Raw genomic sequence first — 17,211 nt, 5'->3', positions numbered from 1 at the left:
ATGGCACCTAATTCATTTGGTGTCTCTTAATTTTTTTATTTTCAGACTCCGAAAGATGATGTTGACAGCAACAGAGGCGATATGCCGATATTCAATTCGTATTCGCCCAAGATATCGCGACATGCTGGCAGCGTCAAAATTGGATCCAACGTGGACGTGACTATGCTGAGCGCTATATGTAAGTATATCTGCAATCGTCAGATGTAATATTCAGATTCGAATCATTGTGCCAAGATCTACCGTGGTCCAAAACATAACCACTCGCAATGCTTCACTTGCAGCTAATTCAAGCTTGTTAACGAGAGGCTCGCGTGCGTCTTCCATGCTGAACGAAAAAGAAGCCACCGGCATGTTGGACAAAGCTGTGGACAGGGTATTTCAACTTTGTTTGTAAATGAGCCAAGCTTGGTGTACAGACATTTGCCATTCTCGTGCTTATGAGGATGAACTATAATTTGATATGAACTGAACCTAATTCAATATCCAAGGTTTCGTGAATTCAGTTATTTTAATTTCAATACAATCTGGAAAATTACTGTGTGGCTATAAATCTGATTTTAATCCTAATTTGGAGTGTAGCTATAATCTTACTGTAATTTGGAACAAATTGTGCAGTATGGCTGTTCATAAAAAAAAAATTCTTTAGATTTCACAGGCTACTTGATAAAATTGTTAGGTTGGTTAAAAAAACGCTGCACATCAACTTTGGCTTCATTCCAACCAGTAGAAGCGAGATTCTTGCAGTGAAAAGTCTTGAATTTATCAATAAAAATAAAAAAAATTCTAAATTTTTATGTCGATCCCACAAAATTGTTAGGCTGTCACCATGCGCACCGAATTTGGCTCAATGCCAACCAGTAGAAGCAAAGTTATTGCAGTAGAAAAATCTGGATTTGAATAGAATAGTATTTACGGTGACTGACTCTTAATTATTTATTATAAAATCATAAAATCATGGAATTAGAAATTTATCTACTGCTATAACGTCGCATCTAGTGGTTGGAATTGAGCCAAATTGGGTGTGCATCATCTCTACTAACAGCCCAACAAAATTTTGAAAATTTATTTTTAATGATAAATTCAAAACTTTCCATTACATGAATCTCGCTTCTACTGGTTGGAATTGAGCCAAAGTTTGCGTGCAGCGTTTTTTTCAACCAACCTAACAATTTTATCAAGTAGCCAGTGAAATCTGAAGTAAAAATGTTTTTGAACAGCCCTACTGTGCAGCGATCGTTCTAATTCTAATCTAATTTGAAAAAATGTGTGGCGATAATTTCAAGTCCAAGTCTGCTCTGACCGTGTCACTCTCACAGTGCTTCAATCCAGCACTTCATTTCCACATTTATATTCGCAGAACTTGAGCCTGACCAGCACGACGCAATTCGCGAACAACGAGCTTCTGGACTTCAACGAGTCCAGAAACCTGCTGATATGCTTCCTGCAAATTGTCAAAGCCATTCCGGCGGAGGCCTTGAAAGGCTTTTGGGTCGAGTCCAAAACGGAAGATCAGATCGTTTTCTTCGATATTATCGAGTAAGTAATGAATTTGTAGGTTCTTGTTGGTACAGACCTTCAATATGCAGTTGAATCACAGTTTCATATCACAATGAACCCAAATATTTTCGGCTGACACTCGTCAGTGGTAATCATCAGCAACTAATAGATAATTGGAAAGAACATTGTGCGATTATTGATATACATTCATACAATGTTCTTCCCAATTCTACTAGTTGCTGTCGATTACCCCTGACGAGTGTCAGCCGAAAATATTCGGGTTCATTTCGATTATTTAACTGTATATTGAAGTTCTGTACCTCCAAGAAGCTCTTCTAGTGTTTTATTCCCGTGGAGAATAAATTTCGTATTGAACGGATTTTCATGTGTATAACATCTGATATTGTTTCGTTCCAGAGTGTGTATGCATTTATTTCGATACAACGGCAGACGCCAGCAACTTCAGAACATCAGGTAACTTTCTCCGCATTTGCATTTTGATGAAAAATTCCCAAATGGGAAGCTATGATTGCGAAAGAAAAACTGTGCTGTCCACTCATGTCTGTTTTTGTGTCATTCCCTTACCGCACATGCTGCAGATATACCCACGCTATGCAATGTCGCCACTTGTATAAGTCTTGATTCGAATGATCAAATATTACTCGGTATTGTAGCTGTGTCATTGACAAGATATCGACTTAGGAACAAGATTTGGAGAACTATATCATCACTAAAGCAGTGACAATTAACTATGATACAATTATTAACGTAAAACACTATCATTTCAATTCCAAAATTTTCTACTCCAATAACGTCGCTTTTGTGGTTTGAAATTGAACCGAATTTGTTATGCATCGTATTTTAAAGGCAGTAGAATTAGAAAAAAGGACAGATTTTTTTTCTATTTGAAACTTTAATAGCGTCACTTCTACAGGTTGGAATTGAACCAAATTTAGTTTTTGGCATTTTTTCAGCCAACCTAACAATTTTATCAACTAGCCAGTAAAATTTGATAGAATATTTTGAACAGTGTACAGACATTGACCATTCTCGTGCTTATATGGGAATGAATGCTGATTTGACAAGAATTAAATCGATCATTGTTGTATTTTTTTCTTAATTGGAATTTAATTCGATTTCCAAGTTTTTGCGGATTTATTAATTCTACTTCTAATTTAATTCCGAAAAATTGTATAGCTGCAATTCTAATCTAATTTAAAAAAGCTGAACATTTTCTGGTTTACCAACTCTGTGACGTGCGAATGATTTTCCGTCCCGAAAGCTACCGCATCGGTGAATACTTCATTGATAGACTGGATGTGAACATTGTAATTTGTCCGGTTTTATTTGCTGACAATGCGTTTTATTTCTTGTGCCGCAATTATTATCGAGCCGCTCGCCTGTTATTGAAATTGGCCGAAAATCACTGGTAAGCAAGAAAGAATGCTGTTCATGATTTCAATTCGCATGGTTGCAAATTCGTTCTTTTTCGCATGGTTGAGTTTTAGCATGAGGACGGCATTTTTGATATGCGTGTTATGAACAGATGCTGGACTTATGCTTTTCAGAGTTCTCCTTAAGGATTTGTCTTCTTAAGCAAAACTGCTTATTTTAACTCAGGGCTGGCCAACCTTTTCAGCCAAAGGGCCACATTCGATTGACGAACTATTGCGCGGGCCACTAGCCGCGCGAAGCGCGAAAATTTTTTGAAGTTCATAGGTCAATAATATTTTCACTTGACTATAATGCGAGCCTGTTGTATATCGCTGGGCTCAGTTTGCGAAGACCGGGCTATTCGGCGCATGGACAATGGACATTTCGATATCGAAAGCTGCGACCAACATACATGCGTCAATCATTTCGTGTCTATACGTTTCATAGTCGACGGTCTTACTGCGAGCGCAAACGCAATGTCGCATAGGCTATATGTTGAACGCCGCTTTGTCTCGTAATCGCGAATATAGTTAGACTCAATCTGATACATTAGGTATTCTTCCATTTTCACAAAAGAGCAATAATATTAAAAACAAGAAATCATGTGACAACATGTTGCACCAAGCTTGTAGAAAATTTTCACCTTTGATAAATCTATCGCAAATTATTCTGCTTTATTGTAGTGTACGAAGATATACCAATATGTGAATGGCTGATGGATCTGTCAATGCGTCGGAACTGATATTTTAGTCATCACATCTCAAGTCTTGCGGCCAGACTAATCAAATTTATGGTCCGCCTTGCAAGTTCACAATCTGTGCAATCCATTTTTGATGATATTAGAAATTTTGGAAATTACCTCGCGGGCCACTCAAAACCTTCTCGCGGGCCACATTTGGCCCGCGGGCCACGGGTTGGCCGGCCCTGTTTTAACTCTTTTGATAACGCTGCTTGTTAAAAAGTAACTTTTTTCTCGGATTCCGATTTTGCCGAATTTGGCTCGATTCCAATTGAGTAGGAATTTCTTTCTACTTGAGTAGTAACGCTGAGTACTCTGACCACCTCTGACTGAATATCAAGGCAAACGAAAAAATTCTATTATTTTATTTGTTTCGCGTCAGTTTGCGGTCTGATTTTTTTGCTCAAAATTTGTGCAAAGATTTTAAGGCGTTTTTTCATTGCGTGACGGATTTTATGAAGGTTTCGTCGCGTACATGCATAAATCCATAGATTCATTTCTCGTACCATTATGTTTGCAAATGGAATGCTTGCAACACTCTACCTTTTGATTCAATGCCGCTATATTAATTTTTTTCTTAATCTATTTTTTTATTTCCAGATTTGACTCTGTGTCCAAAAAGTCGGCAAAATCCCTCACCATGCCGGGGCGTATCAAGTCACCGCAACACATTTACAGCCACATCAGCGCCATGGCAGAGCCTATGGTGTCTCGTAAGTGATACCAAATACAAGGGGGTAGTTCTTTTTTGTGCCGTAAGCTAGAAAGTGTTGAGACACGTTAATTAGTTTTTGCTTTCTTTTTATAACGAATGGCCTGCAGACGGAAAAGGGGTGAGTTTATTGCATTTCGTTTAGATTTGAAAAACGGTCAAGTTTTTCAGATGTCGACTCCAAAATTTTTTCCTCCCATGATTTTATTTTACGTTATGTTTGAAATTGGATATTGTTCTGTTCCCATATTTTGGGTTGAATTATTTTTTCTGACTTAACAGACTTTCTATTATCTATATCTATATCTATCTCTTAATACCCAGTTGAGAGGTTGTGATTTTACGCCACTTCCATTGCTGCTTGACAGTATCCAGTATTTAATGCAGAACTAGGCCTAGAATACTTACTTTTATACCTACTTTGAAATTGCTATTTCTACTTCTACTGAGTATCAACTATCACTACTTTGCCCACCTCGGGGAGTAACAATGAGAAATAGTATTAATTGACGTCGCACCGGTTCTGTACTCTGAAAGCTCAGTTTTATTTTAGGTGGTGCAGATTTTTACAAGGAAGAGGAAGTCACTCAGAGCTCTCGCTTAGAGGCTAATCTCGCAAATGAAATCGCCATGGTTATTCTTGACGTGTTGGGAGATTTTGTGAGAGAAAAACAATTCAAGGTATTTTCTGGTTCTAGTATTTTTGAGGCGTCAACGATGCACAGTAGAGCTTTTAGAAAATATATTTTTTCAAATTGTACTGGCTACTTGATAAAATTGTAAGGTTACCTAATTTATGCCTACACACCAAATTTGGCTCGATTCCAACCTGCTATATAATGAAAAGTATTTTGGATATATTTAATAAAAATAAATATATATTTTTTTCAAATCTTACTGGCCACCCCACGAAATTCTTAGGTTGTTGGAAAAAACGATGTACAACAAATTTTGGCTCGATCCCAACATGGAGAAGCGAAGTTATTGGAGTAAAAAATTTTTGATTCGAAAAAAATAGTATTTACGGTGGCAAATTCATCAAATATTTATTATAGATCTCCCCATCATTATCTGCTTCTATAGGTTGCAATTGAGCCAGAATATGTGTGCAGGATTTTTTAGGCGACTTAACAATTCAATTAAGTAGCCAGTAAAATTTTGGAAAAAAAGTTCCTTTTGAACAGCACTGCTAAGCTGATTCCGATGAGTGATATTGTTTGATTATCGGTGATTATTGTATCTGGCACTTTATATTCGGAGTTTCTACATCATTCATACTGTAGTGGTGCCCTTTGTTTCAGGGACCACAACAAAAATAACGAATGTACATTTTTGCATATTTTTGGCTGGAAATAATTTTTGGTATGTATGTGCAGAAAATTCTTCAAAAAGACGAAGGTGACAACCCTCTCATGAGAAGAGTGTCGTCGATATTTCTCCTGTTTCTGGAAATCAGCCAGTCGGAATGCGTTTTGAAGCATGTCTTTGCGTCCCTGCGTCTTTTCATGTGCAAGGTAATCTCGTCCGTTGGTAGTGTTCGAAATGCAAATCGGAATTCGAGAAAAGAGCTAGTTTCGACTTTCGATCTTAGTAGGGACTCTTTAATTGAGGAATTATGAGGTATAAGACTTGATTCCGGCCTACAGGAGACTGCAAATGTCCAAACTAACTTTTCCAACCCAAACATATCTTCAACCACTATTGCAGAGAGGCATTGTTTCTTGACTCGTGCAAACTACTGGATTTTCAAAATGCGCAGCTAGAACTAGAACTCGATATCTTTCGAAACTAGCAACTAGAACTAGAACTACTCACTCTTCAATAATCATAACTAGAACTAGAACTACTGACTTTTCAAAATTCGCAATTACAACTACGACCAGAACTACACACTTCAAAATCTAGAACTAGAACTCGAACTACTCACTTTTTAAAATCTGGAACTAGAACTAGAACTACTCACTTTTCAAAATCTAGAAGTAGAACTAGAACTACTCACTTCTCAAAATTAGCCATTAGAACTACAACCAGAACTACATACTTCTCAAAATCTAGAGCTACAACTAGAACTACTCGCTTTTTAAAATGTAGAACTAGAACTAAAACTACCCACTTTTCAAAATGTAGAAGTGGAACTAGAACTACTTACTTTTCAAAATTCGCCATTAGAACTACAGCCAGAACTACACACTTTTCAAAGTCTAGAACTAGAATTTGAACTACTCACTTGTAAATTCGCGATTACAACTACAACCAAAACTACACAGCTATTTAAAATCTAGAAGTAGAACTAGAACTACTCATTCTCAAAATTCGCCATTAGAACTACAACCAGAACTACATACTTCTCAAAATCTAGAGCTACAACTAGAACTACTCGCTTTTTAAAATGTAGAAGTGGAACTAGAACCAGTCACTTTTCCAATTCGCAATTACAACTAGAACCAGAACTACACTTTGCAAAATCTAGAACTAGAACTACTGAATTTTCAAAATTCGCAATTACAACTAGAGCTAAAACTACAAACTTTTCAAAACCCGCAACTAGAACTAGAACTACTACAATGACAGTAGCTACTGGGCCGTCAACGAACCAGATTGATAGTTTGTACAGGTATGGTCTTTTGAACCCAAAAATTTATTTTTCCAGTTCCAAGCGGCTTTGTTCAAAGGAAAAGCAGACCTGTGCGCTTCTCTCATCTACCACGCCTTGAAATGCTGCAACTCTCGCCTCTCAAGTACCAGAGCAGAAGCATGCGCCTTGCTCTACCTCCTTATGAGATCCAATTTCGAATACTCCTCCAGCAACACGGCCTCCAAAAGCTTTGTGAGGTCGCACTTACAGGTAAGGGCAGGGTTATAATGATTCGAAATATTTTTTATCAAAAATGTAAAATGACTCTACTCGAGTAAATTTGTGTATTTACTCGACTTCTACTCGAGTTATTGCTTATGAGTCGAATTATAAGACTTGAGTCATTCTATATGACTTATTCAAGTCTCGTGTATCAGGATCGACAGTTGAAAAATAGGCATAAAACTGTCTTTTACCTGCTCAATTCCAATCTGTAGAAGCATAGCTATAGGAGTAGAAAATTTTAGATTTATTATAAAAAGTTGAAGAATATTCTTCAAGTTTTACTGACTACTTGATGAAATTGTTAGATGGCCTAAAAAAACGCTGCATACCAATTTTGGGACAATTACAACCTATTGAAGCCTTGCTATTTTTAAAAAAGTTTTGGATTATTTACTAAGAATCAATATAAAAATGTTTCAAATTTTACTGGCTACCCATAAAATTGTTAGGTTGTCTATAAAAATGATGCATATCAAATTCGGCTCAATTCCAGCCAGTAGAACGAAAGTTATTTGAGTTGAAAATTTCGGATTTGAAAAATATAGTATTTACGGTGTGCAATTATATAATTGGTAATGAAGTTATTTTTGAATAGCCCTAATGCACACGCTTTCTTGTAAAATCAAGTGTGGCTTTATTTTTCAAGATGATCAAAGCCGTTTCCCAACTGATCAGCGAGGAAGGCGGAATCGGAAATTCCAGATTTCAAAACTCGCTTTCCGTGATCAACGCGTACGCTCAAAGCGACAAGGGAATGCAGGTAGGACTTGATTTCAAACTTGAGTCTACCAAATGTGGTTTCATGAAACCATATCAGCTTGTAAATTAGGAATCGACAAGGTCGCTGAAAGTACATCAGTTAATGATATTTAAGATCATGAGTTTATGACGCTAGTCGAGTCATTAAGCGTGAAGGTCATGCTATATTTATTTACGTCCTGCTTACAATCTTGGTTTAAACTTTAACCTATCCAAACTACGCTGTTACTGTAATAGCATTTTTGAATTAAGTATTTAAAACCAGAACTACTCATTTTTGAAAATTCGCAACTAGAACTTGAAATAGAAGTACTCACTTCACAACTACAGCTGTAGGCTAACTAAAACTGCTGGTGCTGGAACCTTTTCAAAGCACTTGTTCAGTTATAAATAGTAATCAATGGGCAATTTCTTTCTTAAAAGTTGTCTTCTGCTGCGTTAGATAGTTGGTAAAAGACAGTACTCATTCTTTGAGATTTTATTGTAAAAAAGAGAAAAGAATGCGGTTTTACTGTTTGCTAGCAAGGCAAGAGCAATAAATTACAGAAGATTTTCGCCTCCGTCGATATGAATAGTAGTGTAAATTAGACGTTGTTCCTAACCGACAGCATTTTACGCGATGCAATAGCGAGCATACCCTGCCCCATAAGCAATGTAAAGGTGATTAAAACTGTAACCAGTGGCTAGTTTTAAAATTGCGAACGCAAAACGACCAGTCACACTAAAATTAGTTGTAATATTCTTCAAAGATAGACATTATTACCGCTGTCTCCTCTGAAAATTCCGTTACTGATAACCTCTGGGCAGAGTGATGCTGTAAATTCCCCAAAATCCAATTAAACGCACTTTCAAAAGTATCAGTGTCGTAAAGTACCTAGGCTTTACAAAATCGCAGAAAAAGTAGTTTCGCCTGAAAAACTACATGGCATAACCTACTAGGGTTGCCTTGTAACTGACAACCTCCGGGCGTAATCAACAACAGTTTCTCGTAAAAGCCAAATAAACAGTCTTTTAAAAGTATCAGTGTTTTTGTAATGTGAGAGAGTTACACCTCGTAAACCAAGTCTTATTTTCGGAGTCGTTCATTTCTTCGCTCGAAGCAGAGCCTGAACACGGGACAGATCGTTTAAACCGCGGTTCGAGTTCAGTTTGCAGTTCGCAAGTTTACGTTGACGCCAGATGCTTGCGCGGCATTGTATTGGCAGTAGCATCGTCTACGATTACGCTATGTCCGTTTTCTTGCACTCTATGCAACTCGTTGTTGCTGGCGGTCATGACGGTCTTCTCGTACAAATGTTTGATGGGGGTGGTGTCCTTTTTGGGCGATTTTTTCGGGCTCTTTCTTATTCGGAACAGGCGAGACAGGGAATTTCTCCTGGCGAACTTGTTGGCTTCCGCTTTTTTCGGTGATAATTCCGGGGTGGCGTACTGGTAATCGTGCACCACTTTTCCGTCCATGATAACCGGGGGTACGAATACGTTCCCTGATTCGGTTCTTTGGAGCTGTTCCGGAATTTCTCCGTCACTACCCAAGCGTGTGCGCGTGGGTGACATGGTGTGGCTGCGGGATGCGTTTTTAGGTTTTCGCGGGACCTGAAAATCAAAGATTTTGTTTTTGGATGCTTTGTTCCCGGGTACAATATGTAGATATGACCATTGGGGCTGTTCAAAAATTCTACTTTTCTTCACATTTTTGCGGATATTAGCTAAAATTGCCAGGTTGCACTCCAAATTTAACCGAATTCCGACTAATAAAAGTGAAGCTGTCACAGTTGAAAATTTCGTAATTACTATCAAAAATATTTTAAATTTTACTTTCTACCCCATCTAGTTGACAAGTAGTCTAATAAAACGATGCGCAGCAAATACTGGTAGAAGCGAAATTATTGGTGCGAGTAATCCAAGAATTTTGAATGAAAACCAGAATATGTTCGCTTCTACGAGCTGGAATTGAGTTAAAATTGGAGTATTTGGTTGTATTAAGTTCGAAGAAGTTTTTCGATGAATTCCTGTCTTACCGTTGAATAAATAGTTGACCTCCCTTCGCTGTCTCCCGAGATTGTGATCTTGGGCAGGCCTTGAGTGTTGTTATTCTCGGGCGTCGACGACGTGGAACCTCGCCTGGTATCGTCCGACCCTGTGCTTTTTTTCGACCCGCGTTTTTTCCGCCAGAATCCGCTCTGGAATTGGATGAGAATTAGAATGATAGCTACACTTTTTGTTTCCAAATTAGAATTTGTATTACAAAACTCGCAAGACTTTGAGAAATTTGATGAGATTAGATTACCAGGATGTATCTTTGATTAATCTGATTAGGCAACTAGAATTATTTAGTCTGCCTACCTTGAAATTTGCCATGAGGCTGACTGTGGAAATGGCGCGTATCATCGTGTACGTCCGAGATCTGTGTTCTTTGTCTTTTTCCTTGTCGGAATCGCTGTCTGAAACGAGCATGAAGGAAATATTAATTACGTTGTTTGTCTGGACATTGTCTGTCGAATAGGCGACATGTAAGGAACAGACTTGTACAGACTGTTACTAGATCTAGAACTAGAACTATTCACTTTTCAAAACTCATAACTAGAACTAGAACTATTCATTCGTCAACTAACTATATTCGTAGTTTGTAAAAGTACTATATATAACGAGTCAACAGGTTAAACATCTCACCATCGTTGATTTTCTTTTCGATTTCGTTTTGAACTAAACTTTCGAGGCCGTTCGAATCTGGCGCGTCCTCTGATTTCACTGGCTGTTTTATTTTCTGAAAAAAAAACGCGGTATTGTTATGAAATGCTGAAAAACCGGGTAGATTTTATTCCATGTGAATGCTTTTTGGAAACGGTCGACGAAAACGCGACTCGTTTGAATATTATCCCGCTAACTACTTCTAGTGCGAGCAAGTTAAATTAATGATGGTAGAATTGATTAGTATATTCATACTGAAATAAACCTGAATATACTATTGATCCATGCATGTATTAGTGAAATAATGAGAAATTCCGGCAAGAGAGCAAATCACCATCGCACATTCGGATTTAAATTCCAATAAACTCTCAATTCCTGACATACCTAACCGTATTTGGCTTGTAAACTCATTTCGTAAGGTGCTGCGTAGCGCAGTATCGATTGATATCGCTAATTAGTACTTCATGGAAAGTTTTTCTATAAATGGGAAGACAGGTTATTCTCGTGATTGTCTTCGTATTGTGACGTCGTACGGTTTCGTCTTGCAACTGTAACGCGCGCGCGTGTATTCAGATATTTGGTTCGTGATTTAAATGGAAACCGCATAGTATATACTGCAAGGTATAGCTTGTAGTGGTTTCTGTAATAATATTACTATATGCGCGAAATGATCCGAATTTTTCGTATAAATCCGCTGTGATCAATTACTTTCGGTCGCGGTTTGAGTATGGCGTCAATAATAAATAACCTCGTCTTTAAAAATCGTGTCCACGATTCAAGCTAAGACTCTGGCGGCTAAATTTGGTATTTTGAAGGCGGACTTGCTCGGTCTTATGATGTATTGGAAAGGTGACGGCAATGAATAATGCATCTATTTTTGGAAATGCAATAACATTCTGAAAGTTTAGATGCAATTACCGCATAGAAACATTTCACAAATTAGATAAGAATAAGAGTTACGGTACCGGCATTTCGGTATAATTAGTGTAATTAGACAACTACAATTGTATTTAATTCAACTATTCCCAAACGGAATACAGTTTAAATCTGCGCAGGTTTCTGTGGGCAATTATTTTTAAAACGCTGCCACCCAAGCATGTCGAAGAATAACATTTGAAAAAAAGCGGTGTGTTTACGGAATATTTCTCCTTCGGCGTGCCGCAAATTTACATTTTTCGGGCCGGACCGTACCAAAACACGAGCCTCAAATAAGTTTTATATCGATATTATGACATAGGGTTATAAAATTCACGCGCCACAGCAAACGACTGCATACCAGTTGAACTTGACGGAATGTTAACATTCAACTGCGGGAGTATATAGTCGCATGGTATTTGATGATTTGGCGATTTTATTCAATACTCCTTAACTGCTACGTGAGCATGGAGCAAGCACTCACCCCGCTTTCAATTTCCTCGAATTCGAACTTGAGCTGGTCCAGCCGCGACCCGATGTCGGTCCCGAACGAGCTGAAAAACAGGTCGCGGTCCGCCTTTTCGTGAAACAGATCCCCCATGATATCTGAAATATGTAAAAATACTATCTCAATCAGACTAAATAGCTCTAATTATAATATAATTTGGAAAACTGTGTAGCTATAATTCTAATTTTGATCTGATTTGGAAATAACTGTGTAGGTATAATTCTATGTCGACCATAATTTGGGAAAAAAAAACTTCGTAGCTGTGATTCTAATTGTAATCTAATTTGCAACAGCTGAAAATTGCCAAAATCTGCTGTCTATAGACTGCGCTTATAAAATTCAAATTTTACTTACCGAAAGTCTATAGGTGCGTTATTACGTTATCCTTGATGGTTCCTATCCGAAGACGTACTGCAATACAGCGTTCTGACGAATTACTAATACTCTATATGCGTTCTTATGCACCAAGCTGAAAACCAGAATATTCAATTGATATACTACGGTGTTTGGAAATATTGCAGTTTACAATAACTAACTAGTAGTAGCCAGACAGTATAATCTCATTTCATCTCAATGTAAGTTGCATATTGTGGTCTATTCCCGGAATCATGTTACAATTTGATGATGTGCTGCTGATAGCAAACGAATCTAACCTATGATTGCAAGGCGTCTAATGTAGATTCCACTCCTCAATGGCGCGGTAAGCTTACTGCTGTCATGCAGTTTCTATTTGGTATGGTTTATTTCCTTGTCAATGCGCGCTATTGCTGTTTAGTAAGAATGATGTTACCGCGTGTTGCAAGAACGCATTGTTCCTTCCGTTTTGTCTTACCGCGACTTGCTTTATTTACAGTAAACTCCCAGGCTCATCCAACATTCAATATGGTCTTATTCAGTTACAGGCTGATCGCGCTAGCTAGCAATTTATTTATTCAATTGTATATTGAAGTTCTGTACCTCCTAGAATCTCTTCAATTAGTTATTCCTATGTCATATTAGGTATCGCGTAAGCTTGCCATATCACATCATATCGGTTTCTCGTGATTTGAATTCGGTCACGCGCGTATCCTAGAAATGTCTGGTTAATATCTCGATTAGTGAATATCTGACTCCTGTGTAGACTGCTTAGCGCGTGATATACGTCATCGTTACAAATAAGCTTCGTAAGCTATCTTATCAGAATATGTTCGGGTTTATTTCAATATCAGTATATAATCCAATTGTATATTAAAGAATCACGCCAGTGAAACGAAATTCCTTCAGAGCTACTGGTTTCCTATTGATAATAAATCCTACCTCGGCTACTTCATAGCATGGCTACATCGTTGTGCTGAAAGCTAGGCCTAACTATCTTGGCTAGCCTTCTAGCCACTATCAGTACACTGCTTTCTGATACAGTTAAGTTAATAATAATAGCTTCTCTCGACCAGACGCGCTTATCAAGGAACAAATCTACAGTTTGTTTAAACAACGCTACTGTGACATCATAAATAATAAACGAAAGGGCCGTCGCTTGGTCGTTCGCTTTGAATGTGCGATTTGTCACCTGAGTTACAATAAAGTCTGATATCAAGCTGTGGTCTGTCTGGAAAGGTGTCACTACACTTCACTTGGATTAGTAGATAATTCTAGTTGTATAATAAGTAGACTGATTGGGGCGAAATGTTGGCGATCTAATTTGTGAAATGTTTGCGAATTCAATGATTCTGATTATAATCTAGTTTGGCAAATATGACAATTTTCTAGTTTTTCAGCCCTGTGTGTACTGTAGTCACTGTGCGGTTAAACTCTTCAGAATGTTATTATTCTGAGTCACGATTGTGATGGCTGCATCTTCGCTTACAGAGTAGGCAGGACAGTCACGTTTACCGTATTATCTGACGAAATGTCTGCCGTGGCAGAACGGCTATCACCGTAAACTGCAGCCAATTTAGATTTCCGAAATTCCCACTTTATGGAATATTATGTGGATCGGTATTTTCTGACAGGACGTGACGCGCGAGATATTTAATTTATAGTTTCTGTCTAACGGTTAAAACTGTAACATCGTATATCTTAAGACATTTACGCCGGGGGCACGCTGTGCTATCTTTCCGATTCAAAAATATTCGTTTCATAATTAATATCGCATAATAATGGCTATCTTTATGATAGCAGAAAGTATGATTCATAAAATATCCTTTACATTACTAGATAGATCTCATAAGACCGGCTATATTTGCGGTTTTAAAAATATTCGTTTCTTATCTAAATATACCTCGTAACGGCGGCTATCTTTATCGTGCAGTAAGTCTGGCGTTTCATAAATATTAGTTTCACAGCTAAATATATCTTATAAGCTCAGGCGTATGTTCCTTAATCCGAAGTAAATTACATGGGCTAACCCTTTTCATGTTCCGTGGAATTGCACATAACGCATGGCAGATGTGTAATGCCTTGGGGATCATATGCTTCGCCATGCAATTAGAGTGAAAGTTTTCGATTTCTCGAACGACTTAGTATGCAACTGAATAATATGCTCATATTGAAAAAAATATTTCCGAAAATAACAATCGCACATCTCCAAGAGCCTCCTACAAACGAATTGCGTTGTGTCAATTTTGAGTCTTACGACGCAATTTATCAACGCAATTTACTATCATATTTAAACATGTTACCGCACAATGCTATACGGAGAGTTTCAGATTACACAGTAAAATCACCTGGCGTTGAACTAGCCTCAGTATTAATATTTTCATTAGTTCTCTTAACACCACAAAATTTAGCGAAGCGAAATATAGGACGGGTTCAAAACGAGTTATACTCGTCTTTCAATCACATACTTGATACCAAGACCTTGGATATGTATAATATACTTCTATACACACTGAGAGAAAAATAATATAAAGTAATGCCGTTTGGAAAGGCTTTTTAAGGTACAGAACTTCAATATACAACTGAATAATGTATTCATATTGAAATAAACCCGAACATATCAATATGATTATATTATTCTATGTATAATGCTACTCTATTTTTTATCAATTTACGCTATAAATCTTCTGATAAGGCACCTCGTACTGAAAGTTGTGGCTAACCTGTTCCAGTTACGTCGCCAACGACCAAAAGGCTACAAAATTAGGCCAATTCGCGGCGTGATATGTTGCTACCACCCTTATACAAAGGCTAGCATCTCTGTCTGATCGGAGATATCGATTCGCGATCTGCTTTGAATGAAGCGATATTTTGATGCGCATTTTTTCGATTTGTTCTCTCGTTTTGAAGACTTCTCTCGCGTTTTGTTATTGATTCTGTAAGTAGAGGTCGCATGATTTGCATTACGGTTCAAATGCTCGGCGAAAACTAATTTCTCAGAGTTTACCTACGTAATGATTGAGTGAATTCGTTAACGATTGTTTGATATATGGCTGACGGATTGGTTTGAAAGGTACACGGGCGACGAAAAAACGGAATTAACTGCCGTAAAGTGCGGTTTCCTGGCGTGTGCGACGCGCGGCATAAATTTTCAGAGTCTAAAAACCATTTTAACCGCAAAAATTAAACTGCTTGTTGCACAACTAATCCAACGCGCGCTTTTTGTGCAACTTAGGGAGTGGGTCGACCACGACTTCTCAGATATTTCATATTTCGTAACCCATAAAACCTACAACAGGTCATCTCGATTATCTCCGAACTGAGTATGCGTTGCGCTTACAATGCCTGGTGTGTCTTAATACATCCGAATTTGTAGATTAGGACGGACCCCTGTGACGACAACACGCGCTTGCGTCCGGTTATGTAGTTCTAATCAGTCTGCCATTTGTTCTAATCCTTATCACGACACTCTCTGCGCGTAACTGGCAATCATTTCGTTGGCGCCGACGCGACCAACCTTGCAATCTATAATAAGCACGCAGCTAACACATTGAACAACATTAATAGATTGCTTGTTACACGGCCGCCAATTAAAATTCGCTGTTTTTGAAAGTGAAATCGCATTGCAGGCGGACTTTATTGCGGGATTTTACAGTGTCGGCAATATAATCTTTACATTTTGAATTGATCTGGCGATTTTACTTGATAAATTGCCTTATTTGAGACCAGAGCTGGAGTGAGAATCATAGCTACACAGTTTTATTCCAAATTAAATAAGAATTTGTACTATACCGACACGATTCCTTCCAAATTCAATTACAATTAGAAAGTTTAACTCATATCGAATTAGAGTTCCTTCTCAAAAGCACGAGAATGGCAAATTTCTGTACAGCAAGCTTGGCCCGTTTCGCACTATACAGTTTTTTCCGTAGCGTTTTCACGAAACCCAGAAATTATAAGTTTTTTATGACGCAACACTCTGATCACATACAGTGGGCTAAGAACTTTCACATATTTTGCATTTTAAGATTTTGTTCCCTGGACTAAATGCACTTTTGATCATTTTGATCGTGCATTTTCCTTGTATAGTAGAAGCTGCTGCCATATTATTTCCTGACTCATCATCAACTATTCATAGGATAACGTGCTATCCACTCGCGGATCGATACGGCCACGCATTTTTATATCCGCAGTATAACTTAAACCTGCCAATCGCGCGTTTAATTACTCTGACTTGATCGATTGTCTTACAACCCGCGATTTCAGTTCAGCCCGATCAGATAGGGTATATGCGTGTTGCGCCATTGAATTTTGCTCTTGTGGTATAAATTACGGAAATCGCGGCGTTTTTAGTCACATACTTCCCCGATCTGACCTAAATATGGATTGCGGTACGATCCAAATCGGTAGCTTTTTTGGTAGTTAGTGCATTGTATCACAATATCCACAATATGGAAACAGATTAAAAATTCTCACGCTATGCAGTAATCTTAGTGTTGCTTTTATTGACCGCGTAATGAAGCTTGAACGGCCGACCTGTTTCGAAAAAGTCTGGATAAATAAGGGTGTCGACTGTTTAACCAAATCTCTTGAGATATTCTAAGCCTGCCGCTATGCATTCGCTCTTGATAATGTGACTTCTCTTTTCAAGGACGCCAATCTCTCTTTAATGCCCTTGGCTTAGCTCTGCAGGGTGACTTTGAAGTCGACATAATCCCAGAAAAAATTGGCGGAGTAAACATAGC

The 17,211-nt window shown here is 38.0% G+C and overlaps 2 protein-coding genes across 9 annotated transcripts in view; one reads left to right on the top strand and one right to left on the bottom strand.

Annotated features, from left to right (window-relative positions):
- LOC145454980 (dedicator of cytokinesis protein 9-like) overlaps nt 1-17,211 on the top strand; it is a 112,221-nt gene that overhangs the window by 62,997 nt on the left and 32,013 nt on the right. For 6 of the 7 annotated variants that reach the window (XM_080332919.1, XM_080332921.1, XM_080332916.1 and 3 more), the window contains exons 27-35: nt 46-178; nt 282-373; nt 1,358-1,536; nt 1,915-1,971; nt 4,271-4,383; nt 4,936-5,063; nt 5,759-5,896; nt 7,033-7,227; nt 7,889-8,002. In XM_080332919.1, coding sequence (XP_080189045.1) covers nt 46-178; nt 282-373; nt 1,358-1,536; nt 1,915-1,971; nt 4,271-4,383; nt 4,936-5,063; nt 5,759-5,896; nt 7,033-7,227; nt 7,889-8,002 — 1,149 coding nt within the window. Of the gene's footprint in view, nt 1-45; nt 179-281; nt 374-1,357; nt 1,537-1,914; nt 1,972-4,270; nt 4,384-4,492; nt 4,504-4,935; nt 5,064-5,758; nt 5,897-7,032; nt 7,228-7,888; nt 8,003-17,211 lie in introns of all 7 variants that reach the window. The other variant, XM_080332918.1, reaches the window with a different exon arrangement.
- Nucleotides 8,465-14,663, bottom strand: LOC145455001 (uncharacterized). 2 transcript variants are annotated; one of them, XM_080332954.1, is made up of 7 exons: nt 13,409-14,663; nt 12,467-12,523; nt 12,089-12,210; nt 10,672-10,765; nt 10,345-10,442; nt 10,020-10,181; nt 8,465-9,594 (listed from the first exon to the last, which is right to left on the bottom strand). In XM_080332954.1, the coding sequence occupies exons 3-7, from the start codon at nt 12,203-12,205 to the stop codon at nt 9,166-9,168; spliced, it is 900 nt and encodes a 299-aa protein (XP_080189080.1). In that variant the 5' UTR covers nt 12,206-12,210; nt 12,467-12,523; nt 13,409-14,663; the 3' UTR covers nt 8,465-9,165. The 2 variants fall into 2 exon arrangements, with proteins under 2 accessions (XP_080189080.1, XP_080189079.1); XM_080332953.1 differs by having other exon boundaries at nt 12,467-12,581; nt 13,409-14,662.

Source organism: Botryllus schlosseri, chromosome 14 (genome assembly GCF_051294905.1).
Source record: "Botryllus schlosseri isolate E-star chromosome 14, Bs_hap1, whole genome shotgun sequence".
NCBI lineage: Eukaryota > Metazoa > Chordata > Ascidiacea > Stolidobranchia > Styelidae > Botryllus > Botryllus schlosseri.
The sequence above is the reverse complement of the archived record's forward strand: the minus strand, read 5'-3'. Positions and strand labels throughout refer to the sequence as shown.